Source organism: Culex quinquefasciatus, chromosome 2 (assembly GCF_015732765.1).
Source record: "Culex quinquefasciatus strain JHB chromosome 2, VPISU_Cqui_1.0_pri_paternal, whole genome shotgun sequence".
Classification (NCBI taxonomy): Eukaryota; Metazoa; Arthropoda; class Insecta; order Diptera; family Culicidae; genus Culex; species Culex quinquefasciatus.
Window position 1 is genome coordinate 43,198,537 of NC_051862.1, and position 20,552 is coordinate 43,219,088.

Below are 20,552 nucleotides of genomic sequence, written 5' to 3' on the forward strand. Positions count from 1 at the left end.
CCTGCCTTTTTCCCACCCAACTCAACCCTTGCCGGAGGGGACCTTTTTGGGACAAGCCACATATGTTCCACATCTTTATATAAACCCAATAAAATCTCGAAACCTATATAAGAGAGAACGCACACACACTCATACAAATCCTTTTTTCCTGTCCACAATTTTGTCCCGTTTCCCCTATTCAAGAAACTCCAAACCGGTGCTCACCGGAAGGGGTTAGGAAAACAAAGTTTAATGGCTGGCTAATAAAAAAAGTTGTAATCGAGCCGCACAGAGGGAAAAGGGTTTACTTTACCGCGCAGGCGCTAATTTGTGATTGCGTGATGGCTTGAACAAAAAAAAAACCCTTAAAAGCCTTAGAAGTTAAAGGGGGTAATAACATGGCTATCAAAAAGGGTTGGAAAATTTAATTACATGGGACGTGGGGTTTCGGAAAGCGCCGGAAGTGGTGCTTAATGTTTGCTTATTTTTATGCTCGATGGCGGTAAATAGGGTTAGGAAGTTATTACTGCGGTTGAGCTGGTGGTAATGGGATTTTTATTAACTTTTTTTTTGTTTGTTTATTGAGTCGTGGAATTGGAAGTTGATAATGTTTGGGAGCGGGTTTTTCTTCGGTGAAAATTGATTATTTTCAGACTTTATTTTAAAAGGTTCTTTGAAATTTAACTGGACCTTTTATTGATAGATTTTTGAAAAGAATAACAGCTCTTCATTGAATTAGGTGTTAAAAAAATAGAAAATAAATATTGATAACAAGGCCATACTTTTATTATTTTATTTAAAAAAATATGTTAAATGCATTTAACTCAAGTTCAGTTGTCATCAGTTTGAAAACATATGAAGTTTTGACAAAAGTATTTTCAGCTATATATAATTTAACAAACACTTAAGATATTTCAAAAGTTTTAGATTGAAATTGAATAAATGATAATACAAATGAGAATTAAAGCAGTAAAAAATGCTCTCATTTGATTTTACTTCTATTTCCATTGAATATTGAAGCTAAAAAAAAAATAAAATATTTTTAAAGTTTATGTCCTTCGACTATGACCAATGCCAAAGGGGATGCAATACATATAATAATTATCAATTATTTTACAAACCATGCTTTCAACATTCAGATAATTTGGTGTTTAAAAATGATTTTCTATTAATCCAGTTGTTTTGCAATTATGAGTTTATGAAGTATCTAAGAAATTTTGGAATACTTTTTGTGGAACGGACAACTAATTTGAAAAAAAATATGTTTAAAAGAGCCCATTCAAAAAAAAACGAAAAACATTTCTAATTGACTTCAGTTTACAACACTATTATTTCCATTAACATTTTAAAGTTTAAAAAAAAATTCCAATGGTTTTCGAAAAAAATCAAATTTTCATAATTTGCAATATGAGTGTCAAACAATAATTTTGTTTCCTTTTTTTTTATTTTATTAGATTTGTTTCTTAGAAGTTATAAAAATTTTCGAAAATATTCAAATTTTCAAAATGATCTATACGGGTATCAAACGACGCGTAATTTTGTTTGCTTTTTCACTTTTCAGAGTTTTTTTAAATACTGAAATTTTCACAAAATACCGTATTTTTCGAAAATACTCAAATTTGCAATAAGGGTATCAAACGAAACGAAACTTTGTTTGTTTTTCCACATTAATATATTTTTCGAAATATGTACTAATTTTTTCACAAAATACCGTATTTTTTAAAATATTCAAATTTTCAATACGGATATCAAACGTAGCGTAATTTTGTTTGATTTTTCACTTTTTCAAAACTACAATTTTCACACAATACCGTATTTATCAAAAATATTCAAATTTTAAAAATTTGCAATAAGGGTATCAAACGAAGCAAAACTTTGTTTGCTTTTTCATTTTATTAGAGTTTTTTTAATACTGAGATTTTCACAAAAAAAACCGTATTTCTCGAAAATACTCAAATTTTCAAAATTTGCAATATAGGTATCAAACGAAGCAAAATTGTATATGAAGAATAAACATAATTTGAATGTATGTATGAAGCATGCAAAATTTCGCTTCGTTTGATACTTATATTGCACAGTTATTTGTAAAAATGTATGAATTTTCCAAAAAAAAAACTAATAACTTGAAAAAGCTTAGAAAATATCAATTCGTTCGATACCCGTAATGCAAATTTTAAAAATTTATTTATTTTCGAAAAAATACAGTAAAAAAAGTTTTTTTCCAAAAATACTCTTATAAGGTGAAAAAGCATACAAAATTTCGCTTCAATTGAACCCATATTGCAAATTTTGAAAAATTTATATATGTTTCAAAAAACATTTGTAAAGTAAAAAGGAATACATAATTTAGCTTCGTTTGATACCCATATAGAAATTTTAAAATTTAATTTTCAAATTTAAGGTTTTAAGGTGATTATTTTCGAAAAATACGGTATTTTGAGAAAATGTTGGTATTTTACAAAAGAAACTTCCATAAAGTAAAAAACATACAAAATTTCGCTTCGTTTGATGCCCATATTGCAAATTATGATAATTTGAGTACTTTCGAAAAAGTACATTTTTAAATTTTGAAACGTAGTAAGTTTTTCAAAAATATATTCTTAGTGAAAGCATTGAAAATTTAACATGATATGGTTGAAATAATCGATTTTAGAAAGATTTAAAAAAATGAGTTATTGTCCAATATATGCGATAAGATTATAAAAATAATTGTCGATAACGATAACATTATCGTTATCGTCAGACGATAATATTATCGACGATAATTTTATCGATCAACAACCCTGATTGTCAGAGATTTTTGAAACATCGATCACTAGAAAGGTATTTAAATAACCTTTCTGAAAAAATATCATTTATGTAACCCACTTTCTCAAACTACCAATTTCTCCACCAAAATCAAAATATTATTTTCAGTATGACTTTTGAACTATTAACTAAATTTTCAAAGAGTGTTCTGGGACCCCGCGACTTTTCGAATGGTACCAAAATAATTAACTGCAAATGAAATCGCGTGATGTGTTTTGTTACACAAATATAAGTAAACGTTTAGTAAAATGTTCATTATCCAAGTAATTTTTGAGCAGAAAACTAAGCATTCGCTAATTATTTATAACCTTTATGTTATGTTAAAATTCGCACCGCTTTTTATCACTTCACCATCACTAACTAGTAAGATGAACATTTCAATATGGTCCCCGTTTGCCGTTCAATCTCTTATCAAACTCACCCATCTATTCTTTCATCTCTTTCATCAGCCACCAGAAACCGAACAATCAAGTTTTTAGCAAATTAATTGTTACATCTTTGGGTAGGGGTGTTCTTGTTTTGAGTTTAGGGTTGTCATTTTGGTTAAAATAAAATCTTATATTTGAAACACTTTTTAAGAATTTTTCAAGCGATTTAGAGATTCAAAAATGTTAAATAGATAAATAAATAGTTACATTATGAACATCTTTTTTCAACAATCACCAGCCACCATCATCTTCACGCTCATAAAAGATTGATTTAATTTCTATGTCTTCCTCATCCTTCCAAGGATTGTCCGCTAGCCTGTGGCACCGTTCCTAGCCACGACTAATCACCATCACTTTTTACGTAGAAAAAAGCAACAAATAATAAAATAATGAAAGTACTGCCAACAAAAAAGGCCCGTTAAGCCCATTGTGCAGCCCAATCTCCTGACAGTAAAAATCATTAGCCCGTCAGCTCGGGCAGGAAGACTCATTTTTTAACTTTCCGAAAAGAATTTGGCACCAGCCCCAACTCCAACGCAGTAGGCCGTGATGACAGGAATGTTTCGCCCGAGGCTTCCTTTGATGTTCTGGAGGGGGGTTCCCCCAACCAACGCAACTCGCATAGAACCATGAAAAGAATGGCCTAAATTACTTTCACAACGGCGATTACCGGCCTACTTTGTTGTCCGAACCGTAACAATTGCCGCCCGCACTTTTTTCATTAAATGCTTTTCTAATGCTAGAATAAGACACCTTCAAGTCTCCATTGAGCAGACTTCCGGATTTAATTACCCGTTTCTTCTATCGTCGGTTTCAAATTCCAACACGACAATCCTTTTAGCATGGTTCATTAATCCTGAAAAAGCAAAAACATACCCTCTGCAAAAAAAAATCCAAAACCCCTTTCCTCGAATCTCCGGGCTCAATCAGGTTCATCGATTAGGACCTGCTGATAAATGTGACAAATAATGCACTTTCCCGGTTGAACATAATTGCCCGCCCTGTCCGGGGCTTAGAAATCAATTAGGAGGAAACTCAATATGGGGAAGAGAAGGGACCGAAAAAGGGTTTCCATGCTCAGGTAGTAAATCCTTTCCGTGGGACGGGTTGCACTTGTCACCAGCTCGGAGGAAGAACCACGCTCGAGCCCATACCGAATCAATCAAAACAATCGATTATCGAAATAGGATGGATGGGGTGAAGAAGGAGATTTGGGAACTGTTTTGCAGGACAGGAAATGATGATTTTGATCAGCAGGGGAAAGGGTTGAGCGGGGTAAGTGAGCAGGTAGTAAAGTTACCCCTTTTGAGTGAAAATTTGGGCTGTGGATGACGAATTTTGAACAAGTTGTTTAATCAACTTGACATTTTTGATTCAATTGTTTATTTGTTGTTAATTCAAATTAGAATGGCCCCAAAAACTTTTTCCTCGTGATTTGATAAAATAAATTTAAAAAATTGTGTGTTTTGTTATATTCTTATTTTAACCCTTTACTGCTGCGGAGTCGGGTCATATTTCAAGCGACTCCGACTCCGACTCCGGCTTTCTAAGTTAAGCCGAATCCGACTCCGACTCCGTCTCCGGCTTTCCACAAATTGTTGACTCCAGCTCCGACTCCGACTCCGGCCTACCAACTCTAGCCGACTCCGACTCCGACTCCAGCTTTCCAAAATTTGTTGACTCCGGCTCCGACTCCGACTCCGACACCTAATCTGTATTTAAAATATAAAAAAACGCATTTTCAGCAAAACAATTTTCTGAGTAAATTTGACTTTTGTTGTTTGAAAAATTTTATTTAACTACTTTAAATTTACATTAATTTTTTTAAGTGAATTAGCTAGCAACACTAATTTTCAATTGTTTTTTTTAGCAAGTTTTCATTTATTGAAAATTTCAGTAGTGCAGATTTCAGTAAATTTAACTGAATTCAGTAATGAGAAATTGGTGTGCAGTAACTATCAAAGATACCCTGGTTTTGAAATAAACAATTTTCAAAGTAACTATTTTTTAAAGCTTTTTTGATTTTTTTTGAGAAGACTTACATGGACATTGTGTGATCTAGCCCAGTACACACTTTAAACATACAAATCTTGAGAAAATTCTAATATTTGAAATATAAATTAAATAATAATAATTATATTACCCCTATTTAAGGCATTAAAAACAATTACCGTAATCTGGGGTGAATCGGGAATTCAGTCTGAAAAGGGACAGCAGTTTTTAGAGCACTTAAAACTTTTAAATTTGGAAATGGATGTACACATTTTGTTGGTCTGAGTCTGTTCTAACCGAAACCAACCAGAAAAATCAAAATATTGTGCTCCAACATGGTTAAAACTGCTGTCCCAATTCGCCCCATGTGTCCCGATTGACCCCAGTTTACGGTACACTTGTTCAACGATATTATTAAAGCATCAACAATTTAAGAGTTTTGTAAAGAAATTTTAAACATTGGGGTAATCGATATATCTAATAAATTCAATGATTCGTATTTGCAAAGTTGCTCATGCGAGGCATAAGAGCGCTAGTTTAACTGTATTTCAAAATTATTTGCAACTTTTTTTCGATATTTTTTGTCAGCTTAAAATGTTTTCAGCACGACACTTTGATTTGTTTTTATTTACAAACAAAATAAGCATGTTGCGTTCCAAGTAGATGATTCATATAATAGTTGATAATGTTTTAAAAACATAATTATTTTTGTTAAATACTGATAGTGATCTTTCCAATCACAATAAAAATGCGTCGAAAACATCATGGTATCTGATAAATATCTTGAACCAAAAAATAAATTAAACAAAAAAATGACAACGCAGTGCACGCAATTCAATAAATAAATTTAAAATATAAAAAAATGGAATTAACCTGAATTATAACAAATATTGAAAAATAAATAAGTTCGTAAATTAAATAAATTTTTTTGACAACTCCGACTCCAGCTCCGACTTCAGGTCTATCAGAAATTACGACTCCGGCTCCGACTTCGACTCCAGCTCATACAATTTAGCCGACTCCGACTCCGACTCCAACTCCAGCTATTAGAGTTTTGACGACTCCGACTCCAGGTTCCCAAAAAGACCCGACTGCACCGACTCCGGCTCCGACTCCGACTCCGACTCCACAGCCCTGCGTAAGCCATTTTGCATAAACAAAAAAAAAACGACTTTGGTCTGAGTCGAAGGACATAAATTTCTTTAAAAAAAATTGCTGCGGCCTTACTTGTTAACCTATTGAAACTCAAGTGAATTATAAAATCCCGCTCAACATTTTAAAATGTGCTTTTAATCCATTTAAAAAGTTACATTTCATTTTCAAATATCAAAATTATATTACAGAGAAGAGCGAAAATATGCTCAAAAACTGCATTTTTTATATTGAAAATCGAACTAATATTTTCCGAAATAAAGCCAATTAATAATAAGGACTAATTAGATGTCACTGAGAATTTCTAAAGTATTTTTCTTTTTTCTTCTTGATTTTTTTTTTGCAAATATTTAACATTTAACATCTAAAAAAAAAATCAGGATGCATGTATTTTTCCCAACAAACCTTTTGTACTTTTTTGGTAAATATTTTAGATTTTTTTTTAAATTACCATATTTTCAAAAATGTTTGTCTCTTGTACCAGATTTTGCACTATTCAAAACTGTAGCGCAAAAGATGTCCTTTTTAGTCTTCTAAACATATAAGCTTCGAAAAATACTCAACTTTATTTGATTAAGATTTAAAACAATCGATAAATCTTTATTTCCTTCTGCCTACTTTTTTCTGAAAAATTCTAACGATAATAATCTGCCGCAAACATCAAATTAGTCAGAAAATCTCTTCTCAAAATACAGTTTTCTAATTTTCTCATGGTCATTTTGTATGGTCAATCCACAAAATTGTATGGATCCTTCTATGGTTAAAAAAACTTATGTAGAAATGGATTCTTTTAACAAAGTTCTGTCGCAGAAAAAAGCTTAAAACTACACAACTGCTTATCTCTTACAACTTGTTCTAGTTTTCAGAAACTTCATGATGGAAAATTCGATTCAGAGCAGTTTCAATCAAAGGCTGTTTTTAACATCAGCATTTAAGTAAATAAGTAAAACAAAAGAAAAATTACTTAACCTTAGATGGTTTCCCATCTGTTTTTCTGGTTTTGTTTAAAAAATATAATTTTAATACCGAATTGTCTATCCTATCGGTTTGGCATCTGTCACAACGAACTCAATTCGAGGCAATCAAATTTGTATTTTAGTTTTTCCTAATTATTTAAGAGTGCTTTCAGAATGACAAAAGATCATGCAAATCTTATAATAAAAATCAAACAAAAATGACAAAATGACAGCAGCACACGCGCGTGATTCTTTATAGCATCCGCCATTATGGCAAGCTGCCCACAGCAACGCCGATCAAAGCAACCTTGCCGGCATTTAGTCATTCCTGCAACAATGCAATAAATTAAGCTCTTTTCCACTGCATTCCAGGAGTTGGGTTTTCTTTTCCAAGGCTTGTTAACTTTACAAAAAAAAAAAAAGAAAGCCATAAAAGAAACCCGCTAAAATACACCATTAGCAATCAAAACGAGAAACAAACGAGGAATCGCTTTGTAGAAAAAAAAACGGAAAGAGAAAGACCCCGACACCTGCTGCAATCTGTGAATTCGGCGGCCAAGGAAAGCGAATTGCAGATGAAAACCGCTCCGTTTTGGGTTGCAACGCGCGGGGCCTTTCTTTCCCGGAATCGAGGTTAGGTTATTTGTTAGGTTCGGGGTTTGCGTTTCGGAAACAACCTGCCGTACAACAGGGTTGTTGCAATAAAGTTGCACCCTCTCACCAAGGAAAAAAAAACAAGAAACAAAGTGTGTTCTAATTTTTCAGCGTTCTTCTTTGGCAATGAGTCAATAAATTTTTTGGCCGAAAAATTCAAGATGTTTTAGAGGTTAGAAAAAGTGGGATGCAACTTTTTTATGGGTGAAAGGGCGCGCACCTTCGGGATTAACGAGCGGCACGCGGCTGATTTGGCCCGTTTTACAATGTTTTGTAAACATTTGAATTGCTCTATAAATATCCCGGTTTTGGAGGTTAGTTTGTGCGGCTGCAGGTGAAATTCTGGCAAAATGATTCACGATTGAAAGATGTTCCGCACTGGCTTATTTTATGGCACGCGGTTAACCTCACTTTTTTTGACGGATGCCCTTTCTAGACAAAAGCGTCCCAGACAAAGGCGGCCATTGTTTCTTTTTTTGCGCTCAAAAGAGCAACCTGTCAGTCGTGGTGGTCGCGAAGCCTACTTGATCAGCACTCGACTGTCGCAATTGTATCGATCACGTTCGGGGCGCCGGAAAACAATAGCTCGAAACAATGGTGGCGCCCTCATCGCTGAATAGAAAGGTCCTTCAACGTGAAACTTCAAAGAAAGCGCGCTTCAATTTTCAATGAAGCACACTCATTTAAGAGGCGAAGAAGCTGACAATACAATAGGGACAGAAACCGCATTCTATTAATTTAATTTATGTCCTTCTATGTATTCATTCAAAGGAAAGTAGCAATGTGGAGGCGCCCTTATGAAACCGCTATCTTTTCTGATATCCCTTTTTATATTTAATTCGTTTTTATAACAGAAAAAAAAACATATGCTCTAACTTTTCGTTCAAAAATCAATAAACCCAACTGTGGAGAGTAAAGTGGTAACCCCCGCGGTGGCGAGGTTCAGCTCTGGCGTTACCCTTTTTTATTACTCCGTTTATACTCCTTTCTCTATCCTTTGGCTTCCAAACAAGTTTAACAGGTGACGCGGGGGGTAAAATTGAGGAAATTTCATTCGTAAATATGCGCTGTATGTGGGCGTTCACGTGCTCTGTTGATTTTCTGAAAATTTTCAATAATTTAAAAAGAAACGGAAATATACGTTTCATTCAATAAATTCAATAAATATTTAACAATAATTTTTTTGTTTGATCACTAAATCTTCGGTGTCAAACCATCGAGGTTGGAGTTAAATGTGACTAATGTGTTAGAAATGGAAATCTTGAATTTAAAGTGTGAGTTTCATGTAACTTTAATAAAATTCAAATTGTTTAAAAAAATAAATTATTTTGTATTTTCCCCCTCCTGATACCCAACACCACGACCAGACTTACGTTGATCTAAAAAAATGTGAAAAATACATTTTAGAAAGTGATGTTTAAAGTATTTGCATCAAAAAGTAATAATTTTCAAAATTGTTTGGAATTTAACGGTGAATTGACTGAACAAATGAACATTTGACTTAACGTTGTAAACAAACGATTTTTTTTTGAAACTTGATAAAAATGGGTATGATGACATTAATTGGTTCATGTGAATTTAGTTTTTTTCGATGTCGAAAACAAGCTAATTAAAAATAAAATAGAAAAAAAGATATATCTGGGTAGAAAAATATTTTTCAACAGTGGCATTGTTTTTTAATTTTTCAGAATAAGAATGGATCTCTTAAATAGTGTCTGAGTGAAATTTAGATTAAGATACAAAACTTTGCTCAGTCAACTTTTCATTGTGTCAAGCCATACATGAATAAAACATTGTCCATGCATTCCCTTTCTTAAAAGATGCCATTTTGCATCATTAGTTTTTTTTCATACGTGGCTTGATAAATTTTGCGGACTGATCATACAAAATGTGCATGTGAATGTTTGAAAATATGTGCCTTCAGATCGGATTTTCTGACTGAACCTTTCAGAAAAAAACGGAACCCGGAAAAATCACTTTGAAATACAAAAAAGTGGAATTCCCAAAAAATGTTTATTTTTATTTTTGAAATTTTGTTATATGTTTAAGGGACCTTTAGATTAAAAAATGCATCTTTTGTATAAGAATTCAAGTTGGTGCAAAATCTGATAGCGAAGAAATGATTTAAAAAAAAAATAAAAATATTAAAAATATTTTCAAAACTAAACTAAAAATCATTTTATGATGCATCAATAACATTTAAATCGAAAATTATTTTGCTTATTTTTTTAATAGAGTGCACTGTTTTTATGTTATCAATGATTTGAAGGCAACAATGTTCGAAAAATAAGTTTATTTCAAATTTAAAATACTTTCGAGAAATATTCTGCTTGAAATTTATAATATCCAAAAAGAATCTAGATATTTTGAAAACCATATATTGGCCAGAGTCGAGGGATACAAAATTCAAGAAAAAATATTTGAACAGCCTAATTTTTTTCGAAAGAGGGAGTACTTCTTCAAAAGGTCCTCTTCGCCATGGGTTTCCTATCCTAATTTTCAAAGGCTCTTAACACATTGAAAAATTAGATTTATTTTAGAAAAAAAAAATCAAATAAGTGTTGGAGGACGCAATGAACATGACAGTAGAGTAGAGTAGTCATCAATGAGACACTTTTGGTTTTCAACTTCCAACGATTTTTCTAATTTTTTCATCAGCATGGTTTAATGAGCTTTTTTTTACATTTCCTTTCTTTTAATCTGTTCTAACATTGACCAACTGTCTCATTGTAGACGCACTTGCCTTGAACATTTTAAAGCAATTTTGCCAACATGAAAGTTTAATCAACAAAAGTTATACTAAAAAGTATTTGAATTTTGTAAAATCCATATATTTATACCAAATAACTTTGTATTTTTGGTTAAATGAGGTTAAAACTTTATAAATATGCCAAAAATTATTACCAATTCATGTTTTGAAAGATTTCTATATATATATTGAAAAGTTTAATGAAGAAAAATCGAAGTGTCTCATTGTTACCCATGGGCTGAAATGAGTGGGGGAAAATGAGACAGCCCTGGATTCTGGGTGTATTCTAAATTTTGGCCAAACCTAATGAAAGGATATTGTAGCTGTTATGTCTTTCGCTAATAACAAACGCGAGTTAGAGACTAACATTAGAGTTTATTTTAAGTCTAGAAACTAATTTTAAGTAAGAGCGTTTACAAAACGTGGCTTTGCTTTTTCGTTGCTCGCTTTAGACAAAGCTGTCACCTCGCAAGGTGTGCCATCCGCACAACGTTGAGTGTGTTCGTGCGGCGTCTCGCTATGGACAGTGTTGCCATAGCATCTCCCTCTTTAAGACATCACGTAGTGATCGAACCTCGGCGGCAGCCGAACCTCGCGTCCACTTCTGGTGATCGTCGTCGTCGGCACGGAAACGCAACTCAGCGGAATACTTCCCGTCGAAGCCCGCCGGATCGGCCGTTGGATCACAGCTGGTTCCGGTACATCGTTGTTGCCAGGTTGCTCGGTGATTCCTGGTTGGTTCGCGTCTTCCGGTTCCACCACAGCTGCTTGCGTGACGTCCTCGGTTGTTGGTTGAGCGAACCCAAACTCGCCCAGGAGAATGTCCAGCGGAAGGTTAACAGCGCGACCGCGCGCCGGCAAATCCACTGACTCGTGCCGTGGACGAAGCTGGTTGATATGCGACCGGATCAGCCCCGAACGTTGGCCGTCCAACCACACGTTGTAGTTCACCGAGCCGAGCCTTTCGATGACCTTTCCTGCCTCCCAGTACCAGTCGTTCCGCTTGTGCACCTTCGCATACACCAAGTCGCCAGGTGCAAATTCTCGTCTCTGGTCGTTCTCAGCAGTTGTCTTCATCTCAGCAACCGGTGTTGGTGGTGGTCGCAGTAGGTCGAGTGTGGTGCGCATTTGACGTCCAAACAGCAGTTCACTTGGTGACTTCTGCTCGGTTGTTCCGCTCGGCGTCGACCTGTACGTTGCCAGAAACACGTCGAGTGTCTCCTGCAGTGGCTCTCCCTTGTTGATTTTCTTCATTCCTCGCTTGACGGTGTCCACAAAGCGTTCCGCTTGCCCGTTCGATTGCGGATGGTAGGGCGCGGTGAGGATGTGGGTGATTCCGTTCGCCTTGCAGTAGGACTCAAACTCGTCGCAAGTGAACTGAGCAGCGTTGTCCGACACGAGCACCATCGGCAGGCCAAGGCGTGTGAACGTGCTTCGAAGAAACTGGATCGTGGCCCTAGCGGTCGTGGTCGTCGTCGGGTAGATCTCAGGCCATCGCGAGAAAGCGTCCACGATGATGAGAAAGTAGAGACCATCGATCGGGCCCGCGTAATCAATGTGAATGCGTTGCCATGGTCCCGCTGGTGTTGGCCAAGCTTCTGGTGGAGAGTGTGGGGGAGATTTGGCAGCTGCAGCACAGTCCGCGCACTGCTTCACTGTGTCCTCCACCTGCTTGTCGATGTGCGGCCAGTAGACAAAACTCCGAGCCAGACTCTTCATCCGGACCATGCCCGGGTGACCGTGGTGCAGGCGTTGCAGAATCCGCTTTCGGTAGGTCTCCGGCACCACCACTCGTTGGCCGAAAAGAATGCAGCCCTGAGTCAGCGCTAGGCTCTCCTTCCGGTGGTAGAACGCCTTCACGTCCAGGTTGTCGATTTCGCTTGCGCTGGCCGGCCACTCACCTTCCAAGTACTGGACCACTTTCTTGAGCACCTTGTCCCGGGCGGTAGCAGCGGCGATCATCTTGGAAGTGACAGGTGTGTTGCCAACGGAGTCTTCCAAGACCGCCGACATGTCGTCCTCGAGGTACAGAGCGGCGATAACGTACTCCTCCTCCGGCTTGGCCGCCGAATCGATGAGTCTGGAGAGTACATCCGCGTACCCGAAGTTTGCCGTGGAGACGTAGTCGATGCCAAAGTTGTAGCACAGCAGAACGAGTCCCAGTCGTTGCAGTCGGTTGGACGTGTGTGTTGGGATTCCCTTGTGCGACCCGAAGATGCGGAGCAGAGGCTGGTGGTCTGTCTCCAGAACGAACCGTCGTCCCAGCAGCATCCGGTGAAACTTCGTGACAGCGTAGACGAGCGCCAGAGCTTCCTTGTCGATCTGCCCGTACGCTTGCTCCGCCGGTGTCAACGATCTTGAGGCGTGCTGGATTATCTTCTCCGAACCGTCAGAAACGATGTCGGATTGTAGCGCCGATTCCGGTTTGCGAAGCGTCAGCGGCCACGATAATGTCCAGCGTCGGGTTGTAGTGGGTCAGCATCAGGTCAGACTTGAGCAGCTCCTTGAAGCGCTCGAACGATCGTTGGCAGTCGTCCGACCAGGCCCACTTTGCGTCCTTCTTCAGCAGCAGATCGAGTGGCCTACGCAGCTGGTGCATCTCCTTGATGAACTTCGCGTAGTAGTTGACCGCGCCCAAGAACGAACGCAGCTCGGTGAGGTTCTTCGGCGGTGGCATCTGCGAGATGGCAGACACTTTCCCCGGGTCGGTGCGGATTCCGTTTTGGTTGATGATGTGGCCCAGGTACTTCACCTCCGTCATGTAGAACTTGCACTTCTCGATCTTGAGCCGGAAACCGAAATCTTGGATCCGCTGCAGCGTTTGCTCCAAGTTCCGGTCGTGCTCAGCGCGCGTTCGGCCGAACACCAGCACGTCGTCGAGGAACGACGCCGCTCCTTCCTGGCCGGCGAGCATGTTGTCAACGACCTTCTGGAAGGCTCCAGGAGCGGGTTTCACTCCCGGCGGCAGACGCTTGACCTTGAACAGCCCCTTGTGTGTGTTCATAGTCAACAGCTTCTGCGACTCCTCCTCTACCTCCATCTGCAGATAAGCGTCCGACAGGTCAATCACGCTGAAGAACTTGCTGCCAGCCAGCTTTGCGAAGATGTCGTCGGGGGTAGGGAGAGGGTACTTGTTCGCCTCCAGCACAGCGTTCAGCCCGGTCGAGTAATCCGCGCAAATGCGGACCACCGGATCTCCGTCTGCGTCGCGCTGCGCTTTCCGAACTGCCACGATGGGTGCCGCCCAGTCCGAGTAGTCGACCGGCTCCAGCACTCCCATGTTCTGCAATCGGTTGAGCTCCTTTTCGACCAGCCGCTGCGAGTGGAACGGCACTGGCCGCTTAGGCTTGAAGACCGGCTTCGCCCCGTCGATCAGGAACAGCTGGATCTTCGTTTTCGTGCACCGTCCGAGTCCTTCCTGGAACACCGCCGGAAATTTCGCCTTCAGCGCGGCACCACACGCCAACGAGTCCTCCGCAGTTGTGAGTTGCTTGCAGAAGTCGTTGATCGGAATGTCGTACAGCCCGAAAGCTTCCATCAGGTCGCTCCCAAGAACCTTGAAACCGCGCACAGGAGTGACGTAGCACACGGAACGCTTGGTGGTCCCGCGGAACGTGACGTCACACTCGAACTCCAATTCCAGCGGAAGGGGTTTGCCTGAGGCTGTGGCCACCCGCAGTTCCGTCGGAATGGTTTCTGGGTTGCCGAGCAAGGGAAGTGAATCCGTCGAGATGATGGTATAGTCCGATCCGCAGTCGAGCTGGAGTTCGATCGGTTCGTTGTTGATCAGAACTTCCACGAACTTGCGCCGTCCGACGACACCTTCCTTGTTAACAGCGTACACTCCGTTTGAGTTTCCCCCGCCGTCGGCCCGCTTCTTTTTGTGCTTCTTCTTGCCGCCTCCGGATGCTGTGTGTGATGCACCTTCTCCGGAACCGGAGGGTTTGGAGCAGCAAGCACAGTATCCTTCCTTGTGTCCCACTTTGCCGCACGTCTTGCAGGTGTGTTTCGTGTACGAGCAGTCTGCAACAAAGTGCATCTGCCCGCACTGCCAGCACGGACGTCGTGGGGTTGCCTTGGACGGATTCCTGTTGTCGAACTTCCGTTCCGGTTTGCCCGACTCGCGAAAGCCGCTGCGATCCTGCTGGACCGCTTTGACGGCCGGCTTCGGTCCCTCAATAACAGCAGTGTCGTGTTTGAGGTTGTCCAAATGCTGGCACTCCAATAACAGCTTCTTGAGAGTCATCGGGTGCTCCGCCGTCTCGCCTTCCATTTTCGCCAGCAACCCGGTCCGGATGTCCTTGTACCGCTCCGACTGCAGACCAGCGACAAACACCAGGCACTTGAACTGGTCGGAGGTAATCGTCCGGATGTTGAAATCCTCGCACGCTCGGTTGACGGTACTGGCGTACGTGACGAAATCCTCCGCATTCCGCTTGGTCGTCTGCAGACACTGGTAGCGCCGGAAGAACACGGACGTTTGGTGCCCGAACATCTCCTTAAGCGTGTCCACCGTGTCCTGGAACGATCTGTCCGGTGGGTTCTCCGGTAGGATGTAGTTCACGTAGCGGTCGTGATCCACCGAGGACAGCTTTCGCACGAGCAGCCGCACTTTGTCCGCTTCCTCCAGCTTCTCCCCGCCCTTGTTGAAGGCCTCCTCGTGCCGGGAGTACCACTTGTCGAAAACCAGTCCGCCTTGGGGGTCGTACACAAATTCCGGGATGGTGTTGGAAAGTGCTTCCATCAGGAATTCGCTGTCCTTCGGCTTGGAGAGCTGCTCAAGGAGAGCCTCCTGTGTCTTGGACTGGTTCTCCAAGTAGGCGGTGAGCTGCGCCAGAATCGCCGTGAGATCCGGCTGCTGCTGCGGCCCGTCCTTTTTCGGCGTCACCTTCGGGGGCATTTTGAGGTTAGGAACCCCGCTCGAACGCGAAAACCCGAAAACCGACGCGAACTACTCGGAACCGAACTAATCCTCGTCGCCAAACAATGTTATGTCTTTCGCTAATAACAAACGCGAGTTAGAGACTAACATTAGAGTTTATTTTAAGTCTAGAAACTAATTTTAAGTAAGAGCGTTTACAAAACGTGGCTTTGCTTTTTCGTTGCTCGCTTTAGACAAAGCTGTCACCTCGCAAGGTGTGCCATCCGCACAACGTTGAGTGTGTTCGTGCGGCGTCTCGCTATGGACAGTGTTGCCATAGCAGTAGCCCAACTCAATCTCTATGGAACGTCGAAAGAAATTTGAATAAATATTAGTTTTGGTGTAAATAGCAGCCTACGAGCGAAAAAGTATTTTTTTCCATACACCCCAGAATCAAACATGTATGAATAACTTTCCAAGGGAGCTTCCATAACCAAAGCCACTATTCTGGCAGATGTTTACACTCAACCCCCGGTGGTTGGTCACTTTTTCGTTTGACACTTTTTTAGTTTGTACCCCGTTGGTTGGTCAAAGTCAAACTAAAAAGTGACGAACTGTCACTTTTTACACGGCGCTCACGCACACTATAAAACAAACGTTTGGTAGTGTGTGTGAACTCCGTGTAAAAAGTGTGTCAAACTAAAACGTGACCCCGTTCGTTTGACAACAGTTGGTGTCAAACCATCGGGGTTTGAGTGTATCTAGCAGACACACCTTTCTCCCAAATATGAGCCTGATTGATTGATACTACGACTTGTGAGATCCATTTTATCGTTGTTCCCCGTGTCTCATTGATGACTACTCTACCCTACGCGAAAATCGCTTAAATCAACTGTTTGAAACATTCAGAACCACGTAAATATTAAATAACATGCAAGTACTGTTAGAAACGTCCAGACTTTGAGTCTCCACCATTATGGCATTTGTTGCTATAAAAAAATGTTTGACAGCTCGCTCGCAGTGTTGCCAAATCCACGTTCTCTGCTTCTCATCTTCCAAAAACCAGCAAAGGGGAACGAATCCTTTCCCAAATCCCACACACCCTCCCACATATGTTACCGCACACCACCACCGGCGTTCGTGTACGTAGCATAAATCCTTCTATCAAAAATTTATTGCCAAGCCAACTAGGATGACGACGGCGTCGCGCGCCCTAAAACCCTCTCCGATAAGAGAGCAAAACAAAAATCCCGTTTCGAGGGGTCCGGCCTGCTTTCCTCCCCCGAAAATGTCAGAAATCCCGGATAACGCAAACGAATAATAATCACAAAGGGGTAGATTTTTCTTTTTCTGCACACGTGCGTGTGTTTGTGACGGCTGGAGAACCCCTTCTTTTCGCATGGCAGCCATGGCGTAATCCTATCCTGAACGTTATACCAACACACACACGGCACGGCAGTGAAGGGGGAAGAATTGGCAACCCCCTCGGTCATTCCGCTAGGGGAAGGGCTGCCAAGCCGCCAGATATGGGCCAGAAATTCAAGAGTCGTTACGGTTTTATTGCGCATATGTAATGCGAATGTGGAAAAACCTTGGTGCAGGGATTTTGGGTGGATGGTTTTTCTTTATTTTTTGTTTTGTTTTTGGGTGAGGGAGTAGGAATGTGTTAACGGTTGGGATGGGAACGGATTTCACGGGCAACACTGCTTTTTATTTGTGTAATATTAAGTATAAAAAAAAGTTTTAAAGTTAAAGCTCAAAGCACCGAGATCAACAATATTTGTTTGACTTATTGTCTAACTGGCAACATTGCAATTGAAATGAAACAAACTGTAATTTTTTATAGCATCTGCTATAATGGTCTTAAAGTGGACCATCAGTTTCTCAAACAATCTCCACAGGATCCAAAACGCTCAAACTGTGCGGGGCACTTCAAAATATCCAAAAACTCAGCCGATCAAAAACCCTTTACAAAACAACCATAAAAAATGCTTCACGCGCGCGCGTGTGTGGCTATAATTGTACAACAAAAGACGATCAAGACTAAAAGGGGGAACCCTTTTTCAAAGATCCCGGCAGGATACAATCAATTTGAAATAATAAAAAAGGCGAAAACCTCTTCATCACGATCGCACTCTAGTTTTTTTTTTTAAATAAAAAATATTTTCAGTGAAAGGGGTTCCCCGCTTTTTTGTGGTTTTCATTTTCAAAAAAAGGGTGCTCTTAATTTGATACAGCTGTGTGAGGAGTGCAACCTAACCTCAAACGGGGGGTGCCTCTCGCTAGAAGAAATACACATCGTCATCATATCGACGTTAAGGAAGTGGTTTCGAGCAATTTATGGCGCGAGTACCTTCGGTGAATTGAAGGGAAGGGTGAATAGAGAAGAAAAAAATATAACAGTTGATTAATACAAGAATGCTTGCTCGAAATTAGTGGCACGCGTTTGCCAGCGGGAAGGGGTTTACACTTTTTTTCGAGTTTTCATTCTTCGCCGCGATATTGGACGTGACTAACTCTTTTGGGAACATCTGGAGAAAAGGGATATATTTTAGGAAAGTTGATCAAGTAATCAATACCGTTTCTTTTCGAGGTTGATATGAACCCGTTATTTTTAATTTTTTGAACATATGGCAATTTTGTTTCAATTTCAAAGCTTCTTCAACGAATCATCTCTGCGATAAATTTTACGCAGCAGGTCTGGCCAATTTGACTTCAACATCAAACTTGATTGCGCATAATAATTGGTAAAAAGACATCTCTGTAAGTGTGCCATAAAACAATCATCTTAAAAAAACAAAACAACTTTCCACTTCTGCGGTCACTTTTTTATGCTGAAATTACCTGCACTTCCTTAAAAAACAACAATCTTAAAGTACCTAACCAAAAAACCGCACACAAGTCAATAAAATCATTTTTTAAAGCTCGCTACTTGTTAAAAAACTTACAAAATTGTCCCCCGTAAAAAACCGGAGGCCAACCACGTGACAGCAGCACCGTCTTCGTCGTCGTCGTTGTTTGGCCAATAAACCATTTTTTAAGACCTGGCACTGGAATTGCACTCGTCCGAAGGTTGTCCCGTCTCCGTTGTCTTCGCCGTGCCACTGTCATTAGCAGGTCTCTTTATGTTTCCATGATGTTGCGATGTTCTACCTCTGGGTCGTTTTTCTGCAATTTCTTCGTTTTTAAGGGGGAACGTGCCTGGATCATTCTCCAAAAATAAATCCCTGCCGGCAGGCAGGCAGCAGCCGATCGCAGCAACCCGTCGGAGGTGCCATCGACGGTTTTATGGCGCACACACACAGCCTACTTCGGAGGTAGAAGCTGCGTTGTCTTGTCTTTCTTCGTCGGTCCCGTGTTCTTTTTTTATGGAGATGCACCGTCGTCCCCTTCGACTTTTTTGTCCTCTTCCGTAAAAAACAAACTCGGCGGGATCGGACGCAGTTGACGTTTGACGCGGAGAGGGGGAAATCATTGGTTTTCGGTGTTTACATTTTGAACTGACTCCGTCGCACGCGACACGACTCATCGGTCTTAAAAAAGGGAACAGCCGGCTTCGGGGAAGCGTCGTAAAAATAGGTTCCCCCTTAAAAAAGTAGTGGCAATTGCATCCCAAATTGTCTTTGAATATTGACAAGCGCATGATTGGTTACGTCTGGAAGGCGCTTGCCATAATTATGGCACGCGCGCAATGACAGCTGGTGGAGCTCGCCATAATGGCTGACTGTTTTCACATTCGTAACCGTACGGTTACGGGTGCTGTCAACCAGTTTCCAGGAACTTAACTGATTAAATTACCAACGAGGACCGTGTTTTCGGGTGGAAACCCGCGCGCGCGTGTACCGTTAAGTGGCCTGGCCCTAAATCACGCGACCCCCCTCTCCGTTTCATAACAGACCGGGCGGGTGTACACACCGCTGTAACTCATTTATATTACTCCCCTTTCGTCAACCAACAACGAGTCGGCGGGCCCCTCATCGCGTGACTTGGACCATTTTGTAACCGTATACCCCCTTCAATTACTACCGGGTTAGCCTTCTGGCAGTCGCCGCCATCGCGATATCCCCCTTTACCTTAGCAAAGTAGATTAAGTTTTTACGACTCTTTTAAAGTTTCCTTCCGCATGGGGTTGCTTTGGCACGTGGAATAGTAGGCGATCACGTGCCAGGGAGCAGTTTTGAGTGTTTTTTTCTCGAGTTTTTTGTTTTCAATCTCCCTGACATGGTTAACTGGAAAACGAATTAATTAGACAAACCGGCAACACGGCTTGGGGCGTGTCCGGGAAATTAGCTACGCGTCAGCTTCCTTTGGGGACTAATTGAAGCGGTTGTCAGAATATTGCAATTTCTAGTAGACAAGGTTTGCCAAATTTTACTGAGTTTGACAGATTGACTGAGTTTGGCAGAACCAGGGTTACCAGGTCAAAATAAGAAAAATCTGGCAAAGTATCGATCAAAAATCTGGAAAAATCTGGCTGACGAAAACCTAACCATTCTGAATGGTGAAGGGAAGGGAGGATATGAATTCAGGTAATTTAACTGATTTTATGACCTCAAAAATGTTTAAAAACATTCCCTCAAAGAAAAACTCATTAAATATTTGTTTTATTTTCAATAAAATTCGTTCATTTTAATCAAAAAATTATTCAAAATCGGCATGTAGTGAAAATTCTGGCAAAGTCTGTCAAAATCTGGCACTGAGAAAGATGAATCTTTATTCTGGCTGACACTTGAAAAATCTGGCATTCCCAGATTTATCTGGCAACCTGGCAACCCTGGGCAGAACTGCCAGAGTTTGACAGAAATAACAAAGTTTGGCAGAAATAATAGAGTTTGACAGATTGACAGAATGAGGAATGAGGAGTCAGCTACTTTTTTTTTAATGGCTCCGACTTCGACTCCGGTTTATCAAGTAGAAATTACTCCGACTATGACTTCAGCTCTTGAAGATATAGTGCTCCGACTTCAACTTCA

General features: G+C 40.6%; 3 protein-coding genes across 3 annotated transcripts; all 3 read right to left on the bottom strand.

Moving 5' to 3' along the window:
- Positions 1-11,267: 11,267 nt before the first annotated feature.
- On the bottom strand, positions 11,268-12,989 carry LOC119765976 (uncharacterized protein K02A2.6-like). The gene has a single exon (XM_038250283.1). The coding sequence runs from the start codon at positions 12,987-12,989 to the stop codon at positions 11,268-11,270; it is 1,722 nt and encodes a 573-aa protein (XP_038106211.1).
- Positions 12,990-13,107: 118 nt separating this feature from the next.
- On the bottom strand, positions 13,108-14,757 carry LOC119765977 (uncharacterized protein K02A2.6-like). The gene has a single exon (XM_038250284.1). It carries the CDS (start codon positions 14,755-14,757, stop codon positions 13,108-13,110), a length of 1,650 nt encoding a protein of 549 aa, XP_038106212.1.
- A 53-nt stretch (positions 14,758-14,810) lies between these two features.
- LOC119767705 (uncharacterized protein K02A2.6-like) lies at positions 14,811-15,652 on the bottom strand. The gene is made up of 2 exons (XM_038256973.1): positions 15,107-15,652; positions 14,811-14,990 (listed from the first exon to the last, which is right to left on the bottom strand). The coding sequence occupies exons 1-2, from the start codon at positions 15,616-15,618 to the stop codon at positions 14,894-14,896; spliced, it is 609 nt and encodes a 202-aa protein (XP_038112901.1). The 5' UTR covers positions 15,619-15,652; the 3' UTR covers positions 14,811-14,893.
- Between the last annotated feature and the right edge of the window lie 4,900 nt (positions 15,653-20,552).